The 23,851-nt window shown below is 44.4% G+C and overlaps 1 protein-coding gene across 1 annotated transcript; it reads left to right on the top strand.

Moving 5' to 3' along the window:
* The first annotated feature begins 485 nt into the window (after nucleotides 1-485).
* LOC146980231 (homeodomain-interacting protein kinase 1-like) lies at nucleotides 486-23,120 on the top strand. The gene is made up of 4 exons (XM_085788645.1): nucleotides 486-1,750; nucleotides 4,735-4,858; nucleotides 22,489-22,614; nucleotides 23,006-23,120. Exons 1-4 carry the CDS (start codon nucleotides 550-552, stop codon nucleotides 23,118-23,120), a joined length of 1,566 nt encoding a protein of 521 aa, XP_085644771.1. The 5' UTR covers nucleotides 486-549.
* The last annotated feature ends 731 nt before the right edge of the window (nucleotides 23,121-23,851 follow it).

Here is a 23,851-nt window from a genome sequence, read left to right as displayed (position 1 = left end):
TTACTTTCCGTCATTGAGAACAGGTTCTTGAATGTAACTCGGTCAAAGTGAGACGTATCCTCAAGATTTTTAGCAGCTCTGTTAGGTCATGCATGCTTTACATGCTGGCAAAGCTAAACATGTCAGACTTGTATGGGCTCGGAGAAAATCGCTTCGTTACTTGCTCGTTTTTGAACTTTGGCGGCTCTGCCACTCGTCTTTTTGCCACTCAGTGGACGTTCCACAGCGACTTCCGAGTACCGTGACGTCATGTGCATACCCTCTATATGGCATCATCATTAGTAACAGAGATGATGATGTCTCATGTGATGTCATCAGTGATGTCATTGGACATTCCTTTGAAGAATTTATTTCAACACCAGCCAAGCACATCTACATACATTATTATCAGCAACACAGATGATGATGTCACACAGAAAGTGATGTCATCAATGATATCATTGAACTTTCCTTTGAGGAATTTATTTTGAAACAGGCAACACACACAGAAAGTTGGAGAGTACAAGTTGCATTGAGTTAGACTTACATTTTAACAGCTAATTTTTTGAAATGGGAGCAAAGTGTTGTACTAAGAACAATGATCAATATTGCTCATTAAAAAAATATGACCTTTTTTACAGCAATACAAATACATACTCACTGGACAAAGTCCTGGGGAGTGGTGTTTATGGAAAAGTAGCCCAATGCTCAAATGTAGTAACCAAAGAAAAGTTGGCTGTGAAGTTTGTGAGGAGGGACATGGACATGGTAGGTAGAAGAGAGGTAGCCATTCTTGAAAAACTCAGGAGGCTTGACCAAGACAAGTCTAACATAGTCAAGTTTGTTGATAATTTTACATACAAAGGACATATTTGTCTGGTGTTTGAAATACTGCATATGAATATGCATGACTTCCTCGAGAGCAGGAACTTCAAGCCACTGCATCTGTCTGAGATTCGTGTAATCACACAACAAATGCTGGTGGCTCTGGAGGCCCTTAGAAGCATAGGTATGGCACACACAGACATCAAGCCAGACAACATAATGTTGGTTAATCACCAACAACAACCATTTAGGGTAAAACTGATTGATTTTGGATTGGCTGATAATGTCTCCAAAATATCCACTGGCCGTGTAATTCAGCCTCTTGCGTACAGGGCCCCTGAAGTTATCTTGGGTCTTCCCCTTTTTGAGGCCGTAGACATGTGGTCTCTTGGGTGTGTTTTGGCCTTCTTGTACCTTGGCTGGAATCTGTATCCTGTAAGATGTAAATATCGGGCAGTGCAAGCCATTGTGGAAATGCATGGTATGCCTAAGGGACACTTGCTGCAGTCTGGAATTTATACCCACTACTATTTCACCAGAAACCCCACTACCCTTTCATGGAGGTTTAACACAGAGCGAGAATACACATCTTTATCAGGCATGGACATCATACAGCAATACCGCAGTCACTACTTTACGAATCTCAATCAAATAACAAGGACTCGCCCAAGGGCAATGGCTCGCATTGAAACTGAGGACACATGGGCTTTTTTAAGCCTCTTCACACAAATGCTGGATGTAGACCCTAAACAAAGGCTCACTCCCAGAGAAGGTCTAAGACACTGTTTTATTACCATGGAACATTTACTAAGTGCTGACTGCAACCCTTACGTGACATCAGCCAAATCAGTGTTAGAAAAAAGCCAACAAACATATCAATCAGTCACCAGCTCGGATGACTCATGTTCATCCACATGTAGTTCGGATGACACCAAAACGACCCCAGGTAAAGCTAACAGAACCACTCAACATAATCACAATAGACCAGTGAAGAAGATTGGCGTAGATGATACCAAGAAGACTACAGCAGGACCGAATGAAGGAACTCCCTCTGCCCCTACCACCTCTAAAAGATTCACAAGAGCTATTAGAAGCATAAAAAAGAGGATTAGCAGATTCTTCTCGCGGCTGACCAGGCGTACAAATTCACCAAACTGATGACGCATTTGCACCTTAACACCCCCTCAACCTTCTGATATCTACCATCCTCCTTCCTTCTTCTTTCTTTCTTTCCCATCTCTTTAAACCCTCTGCAAGAGATTCTTTCTTTTTTTCTTTCTTTCTTTCTGTACCATCTCTTTTAACCCTCTGCAAGAGATTCTTTCTTTCTTTCTTTCTTTCTTTCTTTCTTTACCATCGCTTTTAACCCTCTGCAAGAGATTATTTCTTTCTTTCTGTAGCTACCATCTCTTTTAACCCTCTGCAAGAGATTCTTTCTTTCTTTCTTTCTTCGTGTTTGTGTGTCTGGCTGTTTGTCTGTGTGTGTTTGTGTCTGTCTTTCTTTCTGTCTGTCTGTCTGTCTGTCTGTCCGTCTGTCCGCCCATCCTACATTTAAAACACTTAAGTAGCAATAAAAAAAATAGGCAAATAAAAATTTGATCATGTTGTTTTATATAATTGTTAAAAGTTAAAGGAGCATTAACGCAAATCCACGGCCACTAGATGGAGCCAGTGGCGGAGCGTATCAGATATGAACAAGTGGGCATCTCTCCTCCATACATGTTATGCTTTATGGCAGTGGTTCTCAAACTTTTTTCACCAAGTACCACCTCAGAAAATAATTGGCTCTCCAAGTACCACCGTAATGACCAGCATTAAAATACAGTAGCGTAGAAGGCCTAAGTATTCATTAAAAACAAGGTGGAGGTTTTATTTAACAAGTATATTTAATATTGTTTGCCACTGTAACTACACACTGTTTGAACAGTAAAACTGTGTTTAATATATAGGAAAATAAAACACTGTACTTAAATAATGAATCAAATAAACTTAATTGCACAGGAAAGTGAAATAAACATTGTACTAATATACATATTAAAGTTATTAAAGAAGAAAATGTACTTAAAAGTTATATAACTGTACTGTACTTAAATGTTAAGTGAAAAAAATGTACTGTACTTGATGTACTTGAAAAATATCAAAACAGGCTATGCCTATGCATAGCTGCAGTTCTTGCCGTTTCTTACAGTAACTCCAGTGACTGCTTTCTGAAACAGAAACACACACACACACAAACAGAGGAAGAACAATAAGATCAAGAATAAAACAAAATTGAAGAAAAGCATCAAGAATAACAGCTGTAGTTAAATATACACAGACAATTGATTGACAGTCTCAGGTTTGGCTCAACATCCACTCTGCTTCTGTACTTTGTTTTTATGACAACAAGTGAGGAGAAGCCTTTCTCGCACAGGTAGGTGGTCACAAAAGGAAGGAGAAAGCGCACAGCCTTGTCAGAAAGCACAGGGTATTCACTGTACTGCTTTATCCAAACGTCCAACAGACTGTGCTTTCTGATCTATTACATAACCTCTCCTGCTCAACAACAGTTAAGTCTATTGAGGCCATGTGAGAGGTGTCAATGTTGAAAGGGTTTCTCATCCAGCTGCTAGCTTCATAGTTAGGCATCACTGGGAAATAATTGCAGAACTGTTGTCTGAGTGATTTGAGGTGTGCAGTGATGTTCTTCCTGACTCCATCATCAAGCATCAGGTCATTTTCAGACAAAAAACTTTCCAAAGCAGGGAAAGCTGAAACATCGCCTGTCTTGACTTTGATTTCAAATAACTCCAACTTTTCCAGCAGTGCATTGATTTTGTCCAGCAAATCAAAAACATTGATGGAGAGTCCCTGTAGTCCCAAATTCAGGTCATTTAAACGTGAAAAAATGTCAGACAGGTATGCCAACTGACTGAGCCACACAGCATCCCCCAAAATGTCTGACGGGGAAATTTGTGTCCTGCAAGAACATCTGGACCTCTCTGTGCAATTCGAAAAGCCTTGAAAGCAGCTTTCCTCTTAAAAGCCACCTTACTTCAGTATGAAACAAAAGTTGGACATGCTCACTGCCCATCTCCTCGCAGAGCACATGAAATAAGCGAGCATTCATCGGTCTGGCCTTGATGAAGTTCACAGTTTTTACAGCACAGTCCAGCACAGACTTCAAGTCATCAGGCATCCTCTTCACTGCCAGCGCCTCACGATGGATGCTGCAGTGAGTCCAGTGCATCTCAGGTGCCACCTCTCGGATGCGAGCTGCTACCCCGCTGTTGCGACCCGTCATGGCCCTCGCTCCATCAGTACACCCACACACTTTTCCCAATCCAAGCCATGCTCCTGGATGAACTGGTTCAGTAACTGGAATATTTGCTCTGATGTTGTTCTGGGGCCGGTTGCACCACCTCTTACTAAGTGTTTACTAACCTTAGTAAATGTGTAAGTGTTTACTAAATCAAGATTTAGTCATTACTAAATTAAAATGGGTTTCACCAGTTTTACTAGGAATCACTTAGAGCTAGTAATTACTAAGTGTTTACTAAATATTTACACCTACCCTAGGGGTTGTGTAACCTGTTACCTAGTTTCACAGGATCAAAACCAACTGACAGTAACTACCTCAATGGCTCGTTTAGAGAGACTTGCTGTAGAAGAAGGAGAACCTGTCGTAAGGAGAAGAGTTTTAAGAGACAGAATTCACCCTTTAGATGAGTATGACGACTTTGACATTTATTGTCGGTACCGGTTTAGGCGTGACCAGATAATGCGTATCACGGACATGCTAGCTCCAGCAATTCAGCACGGGTCCGAGGCTAACGGGGCTACCTCCGTCGCTGCAAGTCACAATAGCGTTGCGATACTTTGCTACGGGGTCAATGCAGAATGTGGTTGGGGACACAATCCAAGTCCACAAAAGTACTGTGTGCCGGGCAGTGCGTCGGGTCGCGCTGGCGTTGTGTGAGCATCTCGACGACTACGTGCAGCTGCCGTCAGGAGCGAGACAGGATGTGGTGAGGCAGAAGTTTCATAACATTGCTGGCTTCCCGGATGTGGTGGGGTGTGTCGATGGGACACACTTCAAAATAAAAGCGCCGAGCCAACATGAAAACGCATACGTCAACAGGAAGGGTTTTCATTCATTGAATGCTCAGCTTGTTTGTGACCCAGATCTTGTCTTGACGAACTGCGTAATTAAATGGCCTGACAGCTTTATACTGAGACAATCAAGCGTCTATTCTGACTTTGAGGAGGGCAGAGCCACAGGGATGCTGTTGGGTGATTCGGGCTACCCACTGAAAACATGGCTTATGACTCCCTACATCAATGCTGATTCCCACCCCAAGAGACGCTACAATGAAGCCCACTGCAAAACCCGCAATGTCATTGAACGCTGCATAGGGGTCCTTAAGAGGAGATGGGCATGCCTTCACAAAGGTCAACTCTCATATAGTAATTAGTTAAAAAATAATTGTTTGTTAGAATAGAATAGAATAGAATAGAGAATACTTTATTCATCCCTAGCAGGGAAATTCACGTTAGTCCCGTAGCTCACACAACAATGACAAAAAAAGATGAACACAAAAATACATTTTAACAAGTGTTATATAAAACGATTGCAGCAGGAACAAATGATCTCTTAAATCTTTCTGTTCTGCAGGTCAGGGAGATGAGCCTTTTGCTTCGGCTGCTCCTCTGACCTGAGAGGGTTTTGTGTAGAGGGTGTTGGGGGTCTTCAACTTACACCCCATCCTCCACTTAACCACAGCCTCTACCAGCTCCGCTCCCTCCCCCATCACACAGCTACATTTTTTGATGAGCCTGTCTAGTCTGTTCCTGTCCCTGACCTTGATGTTGTTACCCCAGCAGACAATAGCAAAGAATGTAACACTTGCAATGACAGACTGATAAAACATACGCAGCATTACATTACATACATCAAAAGACCTGAGTCTTCTTAAAAAGAAGAGCCTGCTTTGTGTCTTTTTGTACACATCATTTGTGTGTACGGACCAGTCCAGCCTGTCATCAAGGTGTACTCCAAGGTACTTGTATGACTGAACCCTCTCAATGTCCACCCCATCCACAGTCACAGGCCGTAAGGATCTCTTGGACCTGCCAAAGTCAATAATCATTTCTTTGGTCTTTGATGTATTAAGCAACAAGTTGTTCTTGTTGCACCAGACTGTGAACGCCCCCACCAGGTCCCTGTATTCATCTTCCTGTCCCTTCTTCACACATGCCACTATGGCCGTGTCGTCAGAGTACTTCTGAACATGGCAAGATTCAGATGTGGATGTGAAATCTGCAGTGAAAAGTGTGAAGAGGTAAGGTGAGAGCACAGTACCTTGTGGTACTCCTACACTGCTCACCACTGTGTCTGACATGCAATTCCCCAGCCTCACATACTGTGGCCGCTCTGTAAGATAGTTATAGACCCACAAGATGATGGTTGGATCTACACCCATCTTCTCCAGCTTTCCTCTCAGAATACTAGGTTGAATTGTGTCAAAGGCACTGGAAAAGTCTAGAAACAGCAGTCTCACATATCGCCCAGGTTCATCCAGGTAAGAGTAAATCCGATGCAACATGTAGATGATTGCATCGTCCACCCCAATGTTCTCCCGGTATGCAAACTGCAAGGGGTCCACAGAATGCTGTACTTGAGGTCGAAGGTGGCGAAGTAATAGTCTCTCCAGAGTCTTCATAATATGAGAAGTCAGGGCTACTGGTCTGTAGTCACTGATTCCTGCTGGCCTCGCCACTTTGGGAACCGGCACCAGGCACGAGGTCTTCCAGAGAAGAGGGATCCTACATGACTGCAGGCTTAGGTTGAAGATGGTACGGAGAGGCACAGCCAGCTGGGCAGCACAGTCCTTAAGGAGTCTAGCTGAAACACCATCAGGGCCAGCCGACTTGCCAGGACGCAGTCTCCTCAGTTCTGCCGACACTTCCTCCAGGGAGAGTAGAGTGTCACCGCCATATGGAGCAGGACCGCCAGGTGGAGCAGGACCGCCAGGAGGAGCAGGACCACCGGAAGCAGGACCGCCGGATGGAGCAGGACCGACAGGAGGAGCAGGACCGCCGGAAGCAGGACCGCCGGAAGCAGGACTGCCAGGTGGAGCAGGACCACCGGAAGCAGGACCGCCAGGTAGAGCAGGACCGCCAGGTAGAGCAGGACCGCCGGCTGGAGAAGGACCACCGGATGGAGCAGGACCGCCGGAAACAGGACCGCCAGGAGGAGCAGGACCGCCGACTGGAGCAGGACCACCGGATGGAGCAGGACCGCTGGAAGCAGGACCGCCGGAAACAGGACCGCCAGGAGGAGCAGGACCGCCGACTGGAGCAGGACCACCGGATGGAGCAGGACCTCCAGGAGGAGCAGGACCGCCGGCTGGAGAAGGACCACCGGATGGAGCAGGACCGCTGGAAACAGGACAGCCAGGAGGAGCAGGACCGCCGACTGGAGCAGGACCACCGGATGGAGCAGGACCGCCAGGAGGAGCAGGACCGCCGACTGGAGCAGGACCACCGGATGGAGCAGGACCGCCAGGAGGAGCAGGACCGCCGGATGGAGCAGGACCGCCAGGAGGAGCAGGACCGCCGGAAGCAGGACCGCCAGGAGGAGCAGGACCGCCAGGTAGAGCAGGACCGCCAGGTAGAGCAGGACCGCCAGGAGGAGCAGTACCGCCAGGTAGAGCAGGACCGCCAGGAGGAGCAGGACCGCCAGGAGGAGCAGAACCACCAGGTAGAGCAGGACCGCCAGGAGGAGCAGGACCGCCGGAAGCAGGACCGCCAGGAGGAGCAGGACTGCTGGAAGCAGGACCGCCAGGAGGAGCAGGACCGCCGGAAGCAGGACCGCCTGATGGAGCAGGACCGCCAGGAGGAGCAGGACCGCCGGAAGCAGGACCGCCGGATGGAGCAGGACCGCCAGGTAGAGCAGGACCGCCGGAAACAGGACCGCCAGATGGAGCAGGACCGCCAAGTGGTGATGGTGAGGGAGAAGAGGCTATGTTAAACCTGTTGTAAAACTGGTTAAACTCATTTGCCAGGTCAACATCTCCCTCAGGCTGCCTATTTCTCTCCTTGTATCCAGTGATGGTCCTCATTCCTCTCCAGACCTCCCTGATGTTATTATTTTGTAGTTTGCTCTCCAGCTTTTTCTTGTAGTCTCTCTTTGCTTGCCTTAGTCTCACTTTCAGTTCCTGCTGTGCTGTCTTAATCAAGACTGAGTCACCAATCTTAAAAGCCTCCTTCTTCTTATTTAGGAAGCTTTTGATGTCACTTGTGATCCACGGTTTATTGTTAGTGAAGCAACGAACTGTTCTGACCGGCAACACCACATCCCTGCAGAAGTTTATATAGTCAGTGACACACTCTGCCATCTCATCAATGTCAGTGGATGTGTTGTTAGGTGTCTGCGAGTGTAGCAGAACATTCCAGTCTGTAGACTCAAAGCAGTCCCTCAGAGCCTCAGTAGCCTCAGGTGTCCACTTCCTTACTGTGAGTGTAGTTGCAGGTTCCCTCTGCACACAGGGTTTGTAACAGGTCTGCAGACAAACCAGGTTGTGATCTGACCTGCCCAGTGGTGGCAAGGCAGTGGCTCTGTAAGCTTCTTTTACATTGGCATACAGCAAGTCAAGGGTTTTGTTTTTTCTGGTAGCACATTTAACAAACTGTCTGAATCCAGTCAGGTGGGAGGAGAGGATAACATGGTTGAAGTCACCTGATATTATAATAAGTGCCTCAGGATGTTTTGTCTGTATCCTAGCAACCATTTCATGCAGTATTTCACATGGAACATCAGCTGTTGCCTTGGGAGGGATGTACACAAGTATTGTTATGATATGACTGAATTCTCTTGGTACATAATATGGCCGCATTCCAACAGCCAATAATTCAATATCTGGACAACACATCTTCTCTTTGACAGTAATATGTGCAGGATTACACCATCTCTGGTTCACAAATAAGGCCAGACCTCCTCCTTTTTTCTTGCCACTTGCCTTAGCATCTCTGTCTGACCGTATGAGAGTGAAGCCAGGTACATCCACAATGGAGTCAGTGATGTTTTGATTCAACCAGGTCTCAGTAAAACACATCAGGCTGCACTCACGGTAAACTTTTTGAGTCTTCACCAATATCTCCAGCTCATCACTCTTGTTGGTCAGAGAGTTGACATTCCCCATGATGACAGACGGCAGAATGGGCTTGTATCTCCACTTCCTTGCCTTTAAACCTGCACCAGCACGGCAACCACGAAAACGCCTCTTCAACTCAGCCGGAATAGTGTGATACACCCCAGATTTTCTCCACTTCAACGAAAAAAGCTCTTCACTTGAGAAAACCCTTCTCTTCACAGAAGAAATATCCATCAGTAATTGAAAAAATATGATAAAATACAACAAAAACAGAGTAAGAAACTCAGAGCTACCAGACTTTGCTGCTCCCAGTTGAAGCGCATTCTAGAAAGGCCAAATAATAATAATAATAAAGTTGTTGTTGTTCATCGTTCATCAATTGTCTTGATAGGCATAACAATGGATCCAGACAGAGCAGCTGTGGTGGCAGGGGCATGTTGTGTCCTCCATAACATGGCCATGTTGTGGAAGGTTCCTTGTGATGTAGACCCTGAGCAGCCAGAGGAGGAGGAAGAGCCTGAGGGGAATGAGGAGGCAGAGAGAGAGGGAGTTACTGTACGAGAGTACATAGCAAACACCTATTTTTCATGATTTGGTATGTTGATTTTTTTTTTGCATTTTGCAATCATATGTTATGTATGTATATTGAAGTAACTTACACACTTAGAGAGAAGTGTTTTATGTCCATTTTCCTTTTCTTTGACATCCTTATTAGCCTAGGCCTACCAAGCACAGACCCACAGGCAGAGCGCGCGCACACACGCACGCATGCAAACAGACAGACAGAGAGACAGACAGACAGACAGACAGACAGAAACACAAATGTTCATGTAAATGACACCACTAATGTTAAAATCCATTAGCTAACGTGACCCAGGCAGAACAGATGTCAACTTACGTTCGCGGTTGCAGATTCAAGCACCGTGACCTCCTGTCTCGTCCGAGTGCGACCAACAAGCAGGTAACTTTTACAAGCAGATGGAGTGACAGCGGGGACAGCCAATCACATGTACGTTAGCGGGAAACGGCAGAGCCAATCGGAGATCGATATTCAGGTTAGAGGCGGGACTTCTAGCAGAGACCGGCTGTTAACCCTTTGTGCGCATCAGGGGGGATTTAGAAGTGGGTATACGCAATCCTGACTGAAAAATAAGTAGGTATACGCCGTATACCGGCGTACCCCCTGGACTACACCACTGGTTAATGAGCAACTAATGAAAGACAAGAAGGCAACTTAGAGAAGTTCTCAGTTGCTCTGGCTGAAATGAACTGTGCATCATCATGAACACATCCATCATTATTTAACCTCACTTGTGAATTTCCAGACTCTCCTCCATCTCCTTCTTCTCTACCTGAAATCTATGGATCTGCATGAGCGAGAAGAGTGTGGCACGGCCGGAGATCGACACAGCATTTGTTTCTGACACAGCCTAAGCATCATCATAATAATAATATAATAATAATAATAAATGTCTTGCATCTGATGAACTGACAACATGAATTATTTATCCCGTTACAGTCACCTGAAAAACCAAACATCTAAAAGCCTATAGAGTACAACAAAAAGACACTTAAGAGTTTTACTTAGTTGCAACTATAAGTGTTTATTTCATAAATTCTTATAAAAATTCTAAAGGCAATAAATAATAAATTCTAATAAAAAATTTAACAGGTTAAATACATTACATTTAAATTAGTCCTGGAAAACAGATCAAATTACAAGTAAAGAAAAAAAAATCAACTTTGTGAGAATGCCAATGCGGCTTTATATCTCTGAAAAGGAGTACCCTAGTGGCTTCAGGTGCTCCTGCAGTTTAATAATTTCGAGATTTATCTTTATTTTTTCCAGATCAATTTTTTTCTTTTTCAGCTATGATTTTTTTTGTTTCTTCCTCAATTTTGATCAGCTCGGCTTTAAAAACTTTAGCCCTCAAGTCATCAATGTCATCCTCTTTTGAAAGAGCCCTCTTGCCCATTCGCTATTGTGGTCGTGGTGTTGCACGGGCAGGGGTAGAGGCAACTTCCTGGGGAGGGGGGGTCTGGCCTGCTTCGACTTCGTTTAGCTGGTCAACTGGTGGCTCTGGGCTCCTGGCTGTCTGCCTCTTTTCATTTTCACTCTGGGTAGCTGACAGGTGAGATAGAGCAGGATATGAATACATTTCATGTAGATACATTATAGCATTGCATGTCTGAATAATTACATCTCTATACAGCAGTGAATCTCAAACTGTGGGCCGTGGGCTGCGAATATTGCAGGTGGGCCGCCAAAATCATTTTCAAAATAGTATGATTTTTGTTAAATAAAAAAAAAAGATAATAAATAGAGGAGCAGTGTGGTGTCAGAGCAATGTGATGATACTTTGTTAAGAAAGTGAAGGAGAAAACTCCAACTGTGAAAACACGGTAACACGTCTCATATGATGGCTCATCTACGGCATGAAGAACATACACTAAGGTTCCTGTAGATGCACCTGTACAGTGTGTGTATCTGTGTGTGTCAGCGCTGCGCACACATGGAGCAAACAAACAATAACCTGCAAATCACCTGAGCTGACGTGGACGGTGAGTCTGAGCAATACAACTTAAAGAGTAAAAGCTAAATACTCTCTAAGAACCATAGGAGATATTTAACTATGATAACAGATGTAGATGCCTACAGCTGCTCCATCCCTCTCACTACAAGTATTAATTAATGCAGTCCAATAGCTATTTTACAGATATGACCAACTTTATTTTGAATAAAATGTAATAAGCAGATTGGTGTTTCTGGAGAGAGAAAACAACAACAATGTCAACCAAACCAAATAGTGGATTAGTGAACTGCCCAACCCTTTAAAGTGAACTCATCCTTTCAAACTGAAGCCATTCTCTGGTTTCTTCAGGATTCACTCGGGATGCTCCATGAACTGGCAGCTGCTGTGTTAGTGACCACGGAGCATCCTGCTACTTTCAGTTCAGTCCTGACTTTTTTTTTAACTTCATCATTAAGATAAAAAAAAAAACACTGAGACGTAGTATTAACACCCTGAGTTGGACAAGTTTGGGAACCCCTGCTATACAGTATGATTGTACATGAATACATTTTCAGGTTGAAAAAACATGACTTCAGACAAGACTGACATACCTGATAGAGTTGTCTCTGGCCTGCTGATTGAGTGATTCGGCTGGCAGCTAAGTCCGCTTTCAACCCCTCCAACACCTCCACCAACACCTACTACCGCAGGTGAATCCTCCCCAATTACATCCAGGACTAAGTTGGAGTACGGCCCAATGTCTGTTTTTTTGCCTCCACCTGGGGGTAGGGGACAATATTTTCCAATCAATATTTATGGAAACAAATGATCATTAACTAACAATGACATTATTTTGAAATATTTATAATGTTTTAAAAGGCTATAGGCTACATAATTTAATGCTGACTATAGGCTACATAATTTAATGCAGACCCTCTTGTGACAGTACCGGGTCAATGCAATGTACTGTAAACAGTCGATAGGCCTACAATACTTTTTCAAACATTTTTATAGATGCAGACAGAGTTTGAATAATATTGTATTAATTATGACATTGATGGATATTTTTGATTTATTTGAGCATATCATCAAGAAACACTACCTGTGGGGAAGTTTTTGGTCCTTGGATAGTCCTCTATTGCCTGGGTCCGTAGGTCGCTCCACTTTTTTTTAACTTCTTTAACTTCCCTATGTTCCACCCCCTTTGAGTTTATCATGTCGGTCACTAATTGCCATTTATCATTTTTATGTCTGATTGTTACAGTGTTGTTTAGTTTTGACTCCAATAATTTGTTGTTATCTATCATGAAATTAATAAGAATTAGGATCTCCTCATGAGTAAAATTCTTCTTCCTCGGCCTCTTGTCCTCTCCTCCTGTCATTTTTTAACCTACCAAATAGAAAAGCACATTGCTAACATTAGAGAAAAGACACATCAAGCACATGAAGTTTCAATATGTAACCTAAAATGTTCTTAAGTGTGTTAGTATATGGTCTGAGTTGAACCAACAAAATTTAACTTTTAAAACAAGATTAACATGGTTCATTTAAAATGTAGCCAATCTGGGAGAATGTGAAGCATCCCAATGGGCTCTATGCACAGCTCCACTGTTTCCTGAATTTAATACTGCTGCAGCAAACAGATTAATCCAGGTGTGTCTGGTCAGACACACCATCCACGAAGTAGTGGAGCTGTGCATAGAGCCCATACTAGCTACGTGATGTGTATTGTTTTAATATACACCGGATTAGCTACAATAGCAGCCTAAACAACCTGTGCCACTAACGTTACAGAGCAGCCACAAGTTAATGGTTGTTTTCCGTTGTTACCCTAGTTTAACTCACTCTCTCAGATAGAAACTGACTTAACGTTAAACCCATTTGACGCTCATTCAACGTTGAATCAATATGCTATGGGCGGATGTTATGCTTCCCACAACAACAGCGTTAGCGTGATTATCGTTTTAATATACACTGGATTAGCAATAGTAGCCTAGAAAACCTGTGCCACTAACGTTACAGAGCAGCCAGGAGTTAACGGCTGTTTTCCGTTGTTACCCTAACTAACGTTAATCAAAACCGTCTTTGCCCGTTAGTTTAACGTTAGAAACTGACTTAACGTTTAACCAATCTGATGCTCATTCAACGTTGAATCAACATGCTATCTGGGCGGATGTTATGCTTCCCCAAACGACACACAGTTTGCTACACAGTTTGTATGAGATGTATCGTTTACGTGGGCTACTTACCGACTGAAGTGACTGTGGAGTAAGCTCTCTCTTGTCCGGTGCAGTCGGCGGCGCCCAGCTGGTTTCTGTGTACATTCTGCTCCGCACGCTGATTGGCTAGCCAAGTTGTTGTCGTCACTTCATGCGACTAGTAACCACTTACGCATTTACTAGATATGGGATTGCATACACTGGTCTGGTGCAACCGAAATTAGTAAACAACTAGTTGCAAACTAGCTAGTAATTACTAAGGGTTTAGTAGTGGTTTAGTAATGACTAAATCCTTAGTTTAGTAGAGAGATACGCAAAACTGGTGCAACCCCACCCAGGTCTCTAATGATTTGCAAAAGAAAAAAATCCTCCTGCGCAACATCGCCATAGTCGTAACATACATAAACCAATAAATTGGCTAAATTTGCCACATCAGTAGTTTCATCGAGCTGTAAGGCAAAATACCGACTGTTCTTAATGCGTTCAATCAGTGTCTTTTTAACATCTTCAGTAGGGATGCACGATATATCGGCATTAATATTGGTATCGGCCGATGTTCGTCATTTTTTAACCTATCGGCATCGGTCCGATGAGTAAAATTGGGCCGATATGCACAACCGATGTATATCCGTCTAGTTGCTGTGTCGGGTGAAGGAAAGGGAGAAGGGGGGGGGGGGATTTGGCCATGTGTATTTGTTTGGGCACGTCAGTGACGCAAAGGCAGCACAGGATTGTGGGATGTTAAACTGAAGAGGAGAAAATGTCAGCGGTGTGGACGTTTTTTCACTGTGTCAAACGAAGACACTCGAAAAGCAGTATGCAACACCTGCAAAGTCGAGGTAATGCGAGGAGGATGCCGAGTCAAGTCATTCAACACCACAAATTTAATATGCCATTTGAAAAACCGCCACCCAGAGCTACACAAACAACTGCAGGAAAAAAATGCTGCTAACATTAGCCAGCAGGCAAAAACGAAAGCAGCTGCAGCTGGGAGTCCAATACAGCAGGTACTCGACCAGACCAAGAAATTTGCCAAGGACAGCGCAAAAGCCAGGACAATAACCGACCAGGTAATGGAAATGATTGCTCTTGACGACCAGCCATTTTCCATCGTGGAGGACCGAGGATTTCGGCGGTTGATAGAGCATAATTATTGAACCCCGCTACACCCTACCAAGTCGGCGCTACTTTTCCGACGTCTCCCTCCCTGCTTTGTATGAAGTCTTGGCCACGCATATCCACAAATTGTTGGACAATGTGACTGACATTGGCCGCGTTTCCCAGATTCGATCTTTCTTAAGGACGTAAGAAGGCTCTTAAGAAGGGTTCGGCTAAGAAGGAGCGCTAAGATACGGGTGTTTCCCAGATGCGTCCTTAACTGCCTTCTTAGGAGAACCTTAAGATCACGCCAAAGAAGCTTCTTAAGAAGCTCTTAACGGGAGCTGTCCACCACCACAGTACTGAAACTGAATCAATCGATGCCAGGCAAATTGATTATTATATCACACGCCACCTAATACACGCATAAATCACACACAGTGACAAGCGCAGCTGCACCGACGGGCGATGAATAAACCGAAAACGGGATTTCCACTTGTCAAACATGGGGTTAACACAGGTCCCGGTGTCCGCGGGCCTGATTAGAAACTTCTCCGCTGTTGTTGCCGCATTGGTCACGGGCAGTGACGGACTGGCCGTAGATGACACGGCACAGCCGCGTAATGATGCGGCCGGGACGGCTGCGCGGCCATGTGATTGATATGTGTGAAAATAAAAAATAAAAACGTGCGCAGGGGCTGGCTGGTTTACAGCCAGACAACTCTGGAAAGCATGAAAATACAATAATTCAGTAACACAAGGGTAGCAAATAGCTCACTTGATAGAGTATCCCCACTGCAAGTTGAAGCATTGCTGTGGTCTGGGTTCGAATCCACCCAATAGAAAATTATTTTGGTGGTCAACACGTTTTTCTTTTCTCATCATCACTGAGTGATCAATGCTATCCAGATGTATGTATACATATATAGGCTATTTAGGCAGTGGAGTGTTAATGCGTGACAGTCTTTTTGGTGCCAGCATAACATGGCACGGGAGGATCGGTGTCACGGCTGCCACACTCCGTGACACTGACCCTTGCTTGCGATGCCCCCACCACACCAAGAAGCTCCCCACTGCATAAAAACACGATGCAACAGCGACACTAGAGGTTGATTTAAGAACGGTTGTTTTTGATGTTCATGCAGATATGGGACGTGGATGTGTGCGTAAAAATTATGATAAATGATAGTCATGATGATTAATTTTATTTGTGTTATTTGTGTCCTGCCACACATACAGATGGACGTCATCTTTTACTTGCCATTATGCACAACGACACCAAACAGGTAGAGGTACATCTGCCGCGAGTAATAGGCCTGTCCTACTGGGGTTTTTGGAAGGACCATGTTTTGCATCATATCAAAACAGAGGGTCAAATAATCTTCTGCAACCCTGCCTAACATGTCATAAAACACGCGTGCTCTGCGGCGATGCAACATGAAGAATGCAGATTCCCTCCTCTTCTCCGTCTCGGTTAGGTTTGGATCGGTAAACCTGATTTTGTACTTGGTACAATCGGAGCATGCGTCTGCAGCAGGGTGACCAAAGCCAAGGTTGAAATTTTGCGAGAAGACAGAGTAGTAGAGGGAGTAGCTGGTGTGTTCATGGTTCTGAGCCTCAAAGAGCTCATGCATCTTTCGCACATTCAAGTCACTGGGGAGATACTTGCGGCCCGGTGCTCCTCTCCTCCCATAATGGCTGGCCCTGCAGGTGAAAGACTTGATGTGCTCAACAATGAGCTCCCTTCTCCTTGCCTGCTCCTCACTGTGCCATGCACCACCTCTTCTCTCTGGGCGAGCCTCAGCAGTCTGAGCATAATACTGAGCCACCCGGGACTCACGGTCCTTGCTGATGCCTGTGAAAGTAAATTATTATTAGATCGTCACATACATTGTTTGGAGCCAGTATTAAATAAATAGAAATTACACACAACTATAACTACACACACACACACACACACACACACACACACGTACGCACGCACACACACCCGACGATATTGCTCAATTAAAAAAAAAGAAAAAAAAGAAGACGATATATGCAGCTCATATCGACGGCCTTTCTGGTCTGTTATCGCCATGTCATTTAAGTCTGGTGCTCCCAGTTAGTTTTGAAACAAGATTCTCCACTTCGTTCATGTTAGCAAAGACAGTTTAGAGCAGTAAAGTTATGCTACCTGTGATGCTAGCGCCTAGCGCCGCTGTTTCTGTCTTCTCCCTCCCACAACAACACAACTTTTCCTCCGGTTCCTGTCATTGGTCTGAAAACAGCGGTGTTGGGCTAAATGAAATTAGCCCCAATGACAAGTAAACCAAGGGGGCGGGACATGACGCCTGTCAATCACTGACCCTGCGTCAGCCCGCTGCTGATTGGTCAGAACCGATCGGCCTGTGGGCTGACTGAAATTAGCCCAAACAGTCGGTCAATGGTGAGGACGGGACATGGCACCTGTCAATCATCCACAGTCAGAAAATGAATGAGAGCAGACTTGGTGAGCTCGGCCTGATTAAAATTAGCCCATTTAGAGATATCCTGTGTTTTTCTTGAAACTATTTAATATTGTTGCCAGTTCCGATTTTACTAAGACGAACAATCTTTTGTAGGCTATCTTATTTAGAGAATATTTTTTCCTCATCTTTTATTGTGTAATGCAGGGAGGGCTTAGCCCCACTAGCCCATTGATACCAGCCGTCACTGTATATAGTACATATATATATCGTCCCCTTGGAATTATAAGGTTCTATCTGACATTTTTGTCAAAATTGAGTTATTGACATATTCCAGTTCTGGTACTACTTATTAACATACTATGAGGTGTTTTTTCAAGTTTCATGCATTTTTGGTCATTTAATCTGGAAAACAAAAAGGTTCTATCTGCAAACTCAAACTCTATCTTGGTCTTATAAGGTTCTATCTGCGTGAACCAATCAACACTCGGAATACAAACACAAGGACCAATCATGTTCTAATTCTTTATTATGCCAATGCTGCCCAGTAAAGGCAGGGAAGCATAGAACAGTACTGTACATAACTGTACTGCCTACTGTACATAACAATGAATAAAAACTAAAAAATAAGTTTATGTTTTTCTTTACCCTCTCTGTCTTTGTAGATTTTGCCAAAGAGAAGCCTACTGGTAATCATTGAATCATTGTTAGCTAATTTACCTTGCTAGCTAGCACTAGCTTGCTATCATTACTTTAGTCTTTTGTAAACATTCCCAGGTAAACACTGTATGAAAGGGTTATGATTTTCAACAAGCTAGCTAGCTAGCTAGCTACAGTAGCTAGAAGGGTATAGTAGGACACAGTCATCGAGCTAGCTAGCTAGCTGATGAGACTGTCAGTAAACTAAAAATAATAGGCCTACAGGATGATGTTTAATGTTAGTAATTTTAAAAATAGCCTGTGCATAATGTGTCTACACCAGTGATATTGTTTGATTTACTACTGTCTCTTTAATGCTGTGTTGTTGTTGTTTTTTTCCTGAAATGCTAGAGAGGCAAAAACTAAGCTAAAAGAGGAGAAAAACACACAGCACCAGGCAAAGCGACAGAGGCAAGTTGATAGTAGAGCTAGGGTTACAGAAAGAAACATTATGACAGAGGACAGAAGTTAAAAACAAGAGAGAAACTAAACATTAATGTAACATGAGCTACAGAGAGAGATTAGCCTAGCCTACTGCATTTTATGTCCACGCTATCAAATAAGGGAAATGGGGGAAAATAATAATAATAGACACAATTTTACTGCACCAGACAATTTATCTACACTACACAAGTGTTGTCTACAAGTAAATTATTAGTAATCTGTTAGTATTCTCTAGAAATCATTGTTTCCTTTCATGTTTTGTAAGATAGAACCTTATAATTCCAAGCCGATTTTGACTTCTTTAGAGTTATAAGGTTCTATCTGCATTTAACCTGTTTGAAAAAACACCATTTCCAAATTTTCTAGGATTTTAATATTTTACATTTAGAATACACTTCAGGGGCCGTATTCACAAAGCCTTTTATCTTACCGCTAGGAGTGCTCCTAACTCGCACTAAAAGTTTTTATGTAGGAGTTTTTTCTTAAAAGCTATTCACAAAGCCGCTGAGACCTACTCTTACTAAGGATAAATCACTAAGAGCAAACTAAGAGTCACGCCCCTGGTGACGCCCCGTTGCTATGGATTACGTCAATTCTCGTGCACGAATTCGAGGCGCTCAACACGGTGATTGGTTGTTGAGTGCCGGCGGCGCCCCCCTCCCCCTCCCTCCCTCCTCCTCCTCCTCCTCCTCGCCGCCAGCCGCTCCGCTCCACTTTTTTTTTGCTGTCAGGTCCGACGGGGCTTTTTAGATTGCTTCGAGTCCAAACCACTGTCTCTGCTGCCGAGTTGGGCTCTGAACTTTCTGTCTTTCGCTCTGCCATCTGCATCTTTCTGCTACAGTTTTTGTCGCGTCTCACTTTCACTTTCTGCAGTGTGACGCTGTGCAAATGCAATGAGGGTCAGTGCGTCCACTCGCAAAGCAGCCGCTGGTTTTTTTTCTTCCCACATTTTAATATTAATTTTCACATTCGTTGACAGCCCTAATATTATATGGTGATCATAATAATGATGAGAAAAGAAAATGCATTACCCACATTTGTGGCCTATAGCAGGATTTGAACCCACACTGACAAGTAAGTTTAGTTTATTGAGGGAGCTACCCTATCACGTGAGCTATTACTACTAACAGATGTATGAGTCTAGCGCACCCACCAACCTTTTAAAAATATTTTTGGCTCACATCAGCACGACTGCATCGCAGCGGTCGCAGTTACCTCGGTCCGACCGTTGTGACGCCTATATTGGACAGTTCGTCACCGTCACTCCTCCCGTTTTATAGCGAAAATGTTGGTGATGACAAAAAAAATAAAATAAACACCGACAAAAAGGCACGTTGGGCATCAAAGGGCAAAGGGGCAGGTGCTCCAGCTCCCCCCTCTGCAGCAATTCGCAGTCCTCCATACATTTGCCTGGCTGCAGCCATTTGCGATTCTTTGTGAATAGGTCTTACTGAGTTAGGAGTCCTCACGAGGACTTTTAAGCTCTCCCAGACTTAGGAGCTACTTTTAGGCATAAAATACTTTGTGAATTACTCTTATTTTAAAAAACTAGGAGTCCTAAATTTAAGACTGACACGCCCACTTTTTTTAGGAGTTGCTCCTAAATTCGGCCCTTAGGAGCTACTTTTAACCTTAAGATTCTTTGTGAATACGGCCCCAGGTGTCTATAATTCCAGTATATAAAACAAACTTGTTCCACATATCAGTTTTGCTATTTAGTATGCAAAAACTTTAAACCTCTATATCTCAAATCTGGTCAGAGTGCAGATAGAACCTTATAATTCCAAGGGGACGATATATATATATATATAATTTCCATAATTTCACCCTGGCATAGGCGGCTCATTGATGCTTATTCAAAGAAAACGTAGTAAAAACTTGTAGACTTGTATATTAAATTATAATCATTCCTTTATCAAGACAGGATATGACGTCAATACCTCCGGCGCCAGCGCTGGACACAACAGCGCCACTGGGAGTGTCTACAATGCAATGACAACACCTTAAAGTGTGTAGGCCTATGTCTACTGTAGCCTCGTAAACCAGCCTCTCGCGGAAATGCATTTCATTTCATTTCTCGGGAGAGTCTGGCCTCATCCCCCCTCTAAGCGTTTGGGGTGGGCGGGAGCTGGGCGGGAGTAGTAGCAAAGACGGTTTAATATCTTTGGTAGTAGCGTTGACAGACAACCCCATTCAGCCAATCAGCAAGTTGGTGTAGTGACGGGGCTTTGCACCAGTCGGTCCCTGATTGGCCAATGTGCTGTGTCAATCACAGCGGGCGACGCTGATTGGCTCGGCCTTCTGAGGGTTTCAGTCCAAACGCTTAGAATGGGGATGAGGCCAGACTCTCCCTCGGAATGAAATGAAATGCACTTCCGCGAGAGGCTGGTTTACGAGGCTATGTCTACTGTGCTGACACAAGAAGTGGAAATTAAGCCATGTTGATTGAATTCAACAAAATGTTATTACAGTTGAAAAGCTCGTTTTGAACAAAGTCCAAATGATTCAAGTTAACTCTAGTCAATTTTTTCTTTTATTCCAGGAAACAACTTTTTTCTAGGCCTGTTTGTTATCAACTCCAGTGTTTTACAGTTGTTCTACCTGGATATTACGTAGTTTAGGCTCCACGCCCACAGAAACACGTTACTACCAGACTGGACAGCAGCCGAGATAATTAGGCTATTATTACGTTATAATTCCATAATCATTATAAACGAGAGTGAGTAGGCTATATATGTGCGTGGCGCTTTATACTAACACAGACTAATCATGATCTAGTCTGTCCTGAGCCCACAAAATAAAGTTTGTGAAGTGTCTGTGTAACGGTGCTCCGCGCACCTCCGTTACATCTGCATGGAGCACACGTGTGCAGCTGACAGCTGACAGATGCAGCTTACAATTTCCTCATCACTACCTGAGCCACCATCCAATCCCCCCTCCCTCACGTCCCGAGGAATCTCCTGGACATATCCTGTATTCTGTGATTTTCCTCTTTTCTTTTCTAACCTGCCTGTTTCAGTTTCTGCCCGTATACACCCGGTGTCTCATTCGCTCTCTCTCTCCCCCCCTCTCTCTCTCGGCATATAAAAATAAATATAGCCACATAGGAAAACAATAAGTGAAAAAAAGAAGCGCCAAAACTGCAAAATGGAAACATTGTAATAATTGCTGTGTGATCACAGCTGGACACAGCGGTCTAATAACTGCCGTTTATATGCAGTGGTCTGTGGGACCGCTATTGGCGGTTCGAGGTATAATTGCTCAGAAATCGAGTGTGTTTCATTTTAATAAGTTGTAAGCTTCAGAAACCATCCAACACATATATTTAGGAAAAGTCAGGGACTGAGAGACCTGTAGGTTTAATGTAAACAAAGTAATTTACATAAGAAAAACACAAACGGTCTGTGAGACCGTCTTGGCGGTTCTAGTGATGTATTGTATTACTATTGTTTGTGCAAAATTTCCTGACTCTCTGACCTTTGGAAGGTTCGAAAGGAACATTTTTGGCAGATTTGAGTTCAAATTTACAAGTCTTTTTGTCCACAGCTCACAAACGCTAAGTGCTAAGAGGCTGAATTGTATGTTCACCAGGGGGCTTACCCATCCACTGTAGTAATTTTTATGCACAGCTCCACTACTCCCTGAACTTTAGCCAGCGCTCTATTTCCTGTTTTACATTGGACAAACTGATTAATCAGGTGTGCCTGACGACCTCTTAACAATGATCAGACAGACCTGGATTAATCAGTTTGTCCAATAATGTGAGACAGGAAATAAAGGAGCTGGCTTAAGATCAGGAAGTAGGGGAGCTGTGCATAAAGCCAATTGGTAAGTGTCAAAGGTCACAGGGGTCAAACATCAAAGTGAATCCAGCCATTCCTGCTTTTTGCTAATAAAACACACAGGGTTTAATTTATTATCATGAAATATAAATATGTTGTATATCAGAGAGTCTTCTATCGGAATATTTTGGTCCCGTTGCGCTAGGGGCCCCGGGGGGGCTCTCGCAGAGTTGGGTCTCGGGGTGATGGATAAGGGCCTCACCATGGGCTCTCTTCTGGGTCACCTCAACTATGCCATCCGTATTATCCCCCAGGCGAAGTCTTTTCTCTCTCATCTCCTCTCGAAGGCCGCGGCCGTCCCTCTTGCACGACAGGGTCATCCTGGACGACGATTGCAAGATGGAAATGCGCGTGTGGCGGCACTTCTTGTCGTCCTGGAACGGTATCTCTTTCTTCTATGACGACTTCCTAACGTACCCGGAAGACATCCAGCTCTTCACAGACGTCGCACCCTCCGTGGGTTTCAGAGGCTATTACAGGGGGAGGTGGTTCACCTCACCCTGGCCTCCAGAGTTCTCAACTCTTGACTCTGGCTCACGGACGCCCTCGTCTGCCCTCCATGAGCTCTATCCCATCGTCATTGCGGCCATTCTTTGGGGGCACGAATGAGCAAGAAGATCTATTTTCATACACACCGACAACACAGCAGTCATCGAGATCATTAACAAAGGCCGATCTCAGTCTCTAACAACCATGCCGTTCTTGCGCAGACTCACTTTGATCTCAGCTCAGCATCAGTTCATAGCTCATATCCCTGGTTACAGCAATGATATAGCTGACGCTTTGTCTCGTCTCCGCTTTCAGAGATTCAGGCATGCGGCCCCCGATTCAGATCTTCACCCAACGCCAGTCCCACCGTTTTCAGCAACCATCTTCAACTGAGCCCGCAGTTAATGCTCCTCTCTCAAGCCTCCCGTGACGCAATCATCATCAGCGTCTCACTGAGTACTCTGTCCACCTACATGACCGGCTGGAACTGTTTCAAAGCCTATCACACCGCACATCAACTACCTTTCCCATCTTTGGATGTGGTATCCATATGCAACTTCATCACGCACACACACTCGGAACATCCAGACCTCCACCATTCACACTTATCTATCCGGAATCAATTTCCTGATCAAACTCATATCCAGTCTCCACTGCCCTGCAATCACGCATCCCCACGTAACCATGTTGCTCAAAGGTATAAAGAAGCAACCTTCCCAACATCCCCGGCTAGCAGACCTCGTCATCCACACCTCCGACTCCCTAATCTTCACTCTCCGTAGAAGTAAAACCGATCAACTCCAAGCCTCCTATCCCATCTACATCTTCTGCCTCAATTCCTATTTCAGCCCATACGAACCACTGACCAAGTATATTAGCTCCAGGTTCGCGTCACAGGCATCAACTCACGACCCACTCTTCCTCACCGAAAACGGGATGATGGCCACTCGGTTCTGGTTCCAAAAACACCTCCAGCAAGTCCTACGCACTTCCGGCATAACCTCGGAGCACTACTATCCTCACTCTTTTCGCATCGGCACTGCATCCACGGCTTCCAGCCAAGGAATCTCTGTCCACACCATACAGATCTTAGGACGATGGTCTTCCCAAGCCTACCACACCTACATCCACAACAACCTGAGCGATTTGCACCAAGCACAC

Source organism: Trachurus japonicus, chromosome 10, assembly GCF_045865225.1.
Source record: "Trachurus japonicus isolate A0001 chromosome 10, Traja_1.0".
NCBI classification, from domain to species: Eukaryota; Metazoa; Chordata; class Actinopteri; order Carangiformes; family Carangidae; genus Trachurus; species Trachurus japonicus.
This window is presented reverse-complemented; position numbering and strand designations above follow the sequence as displayed.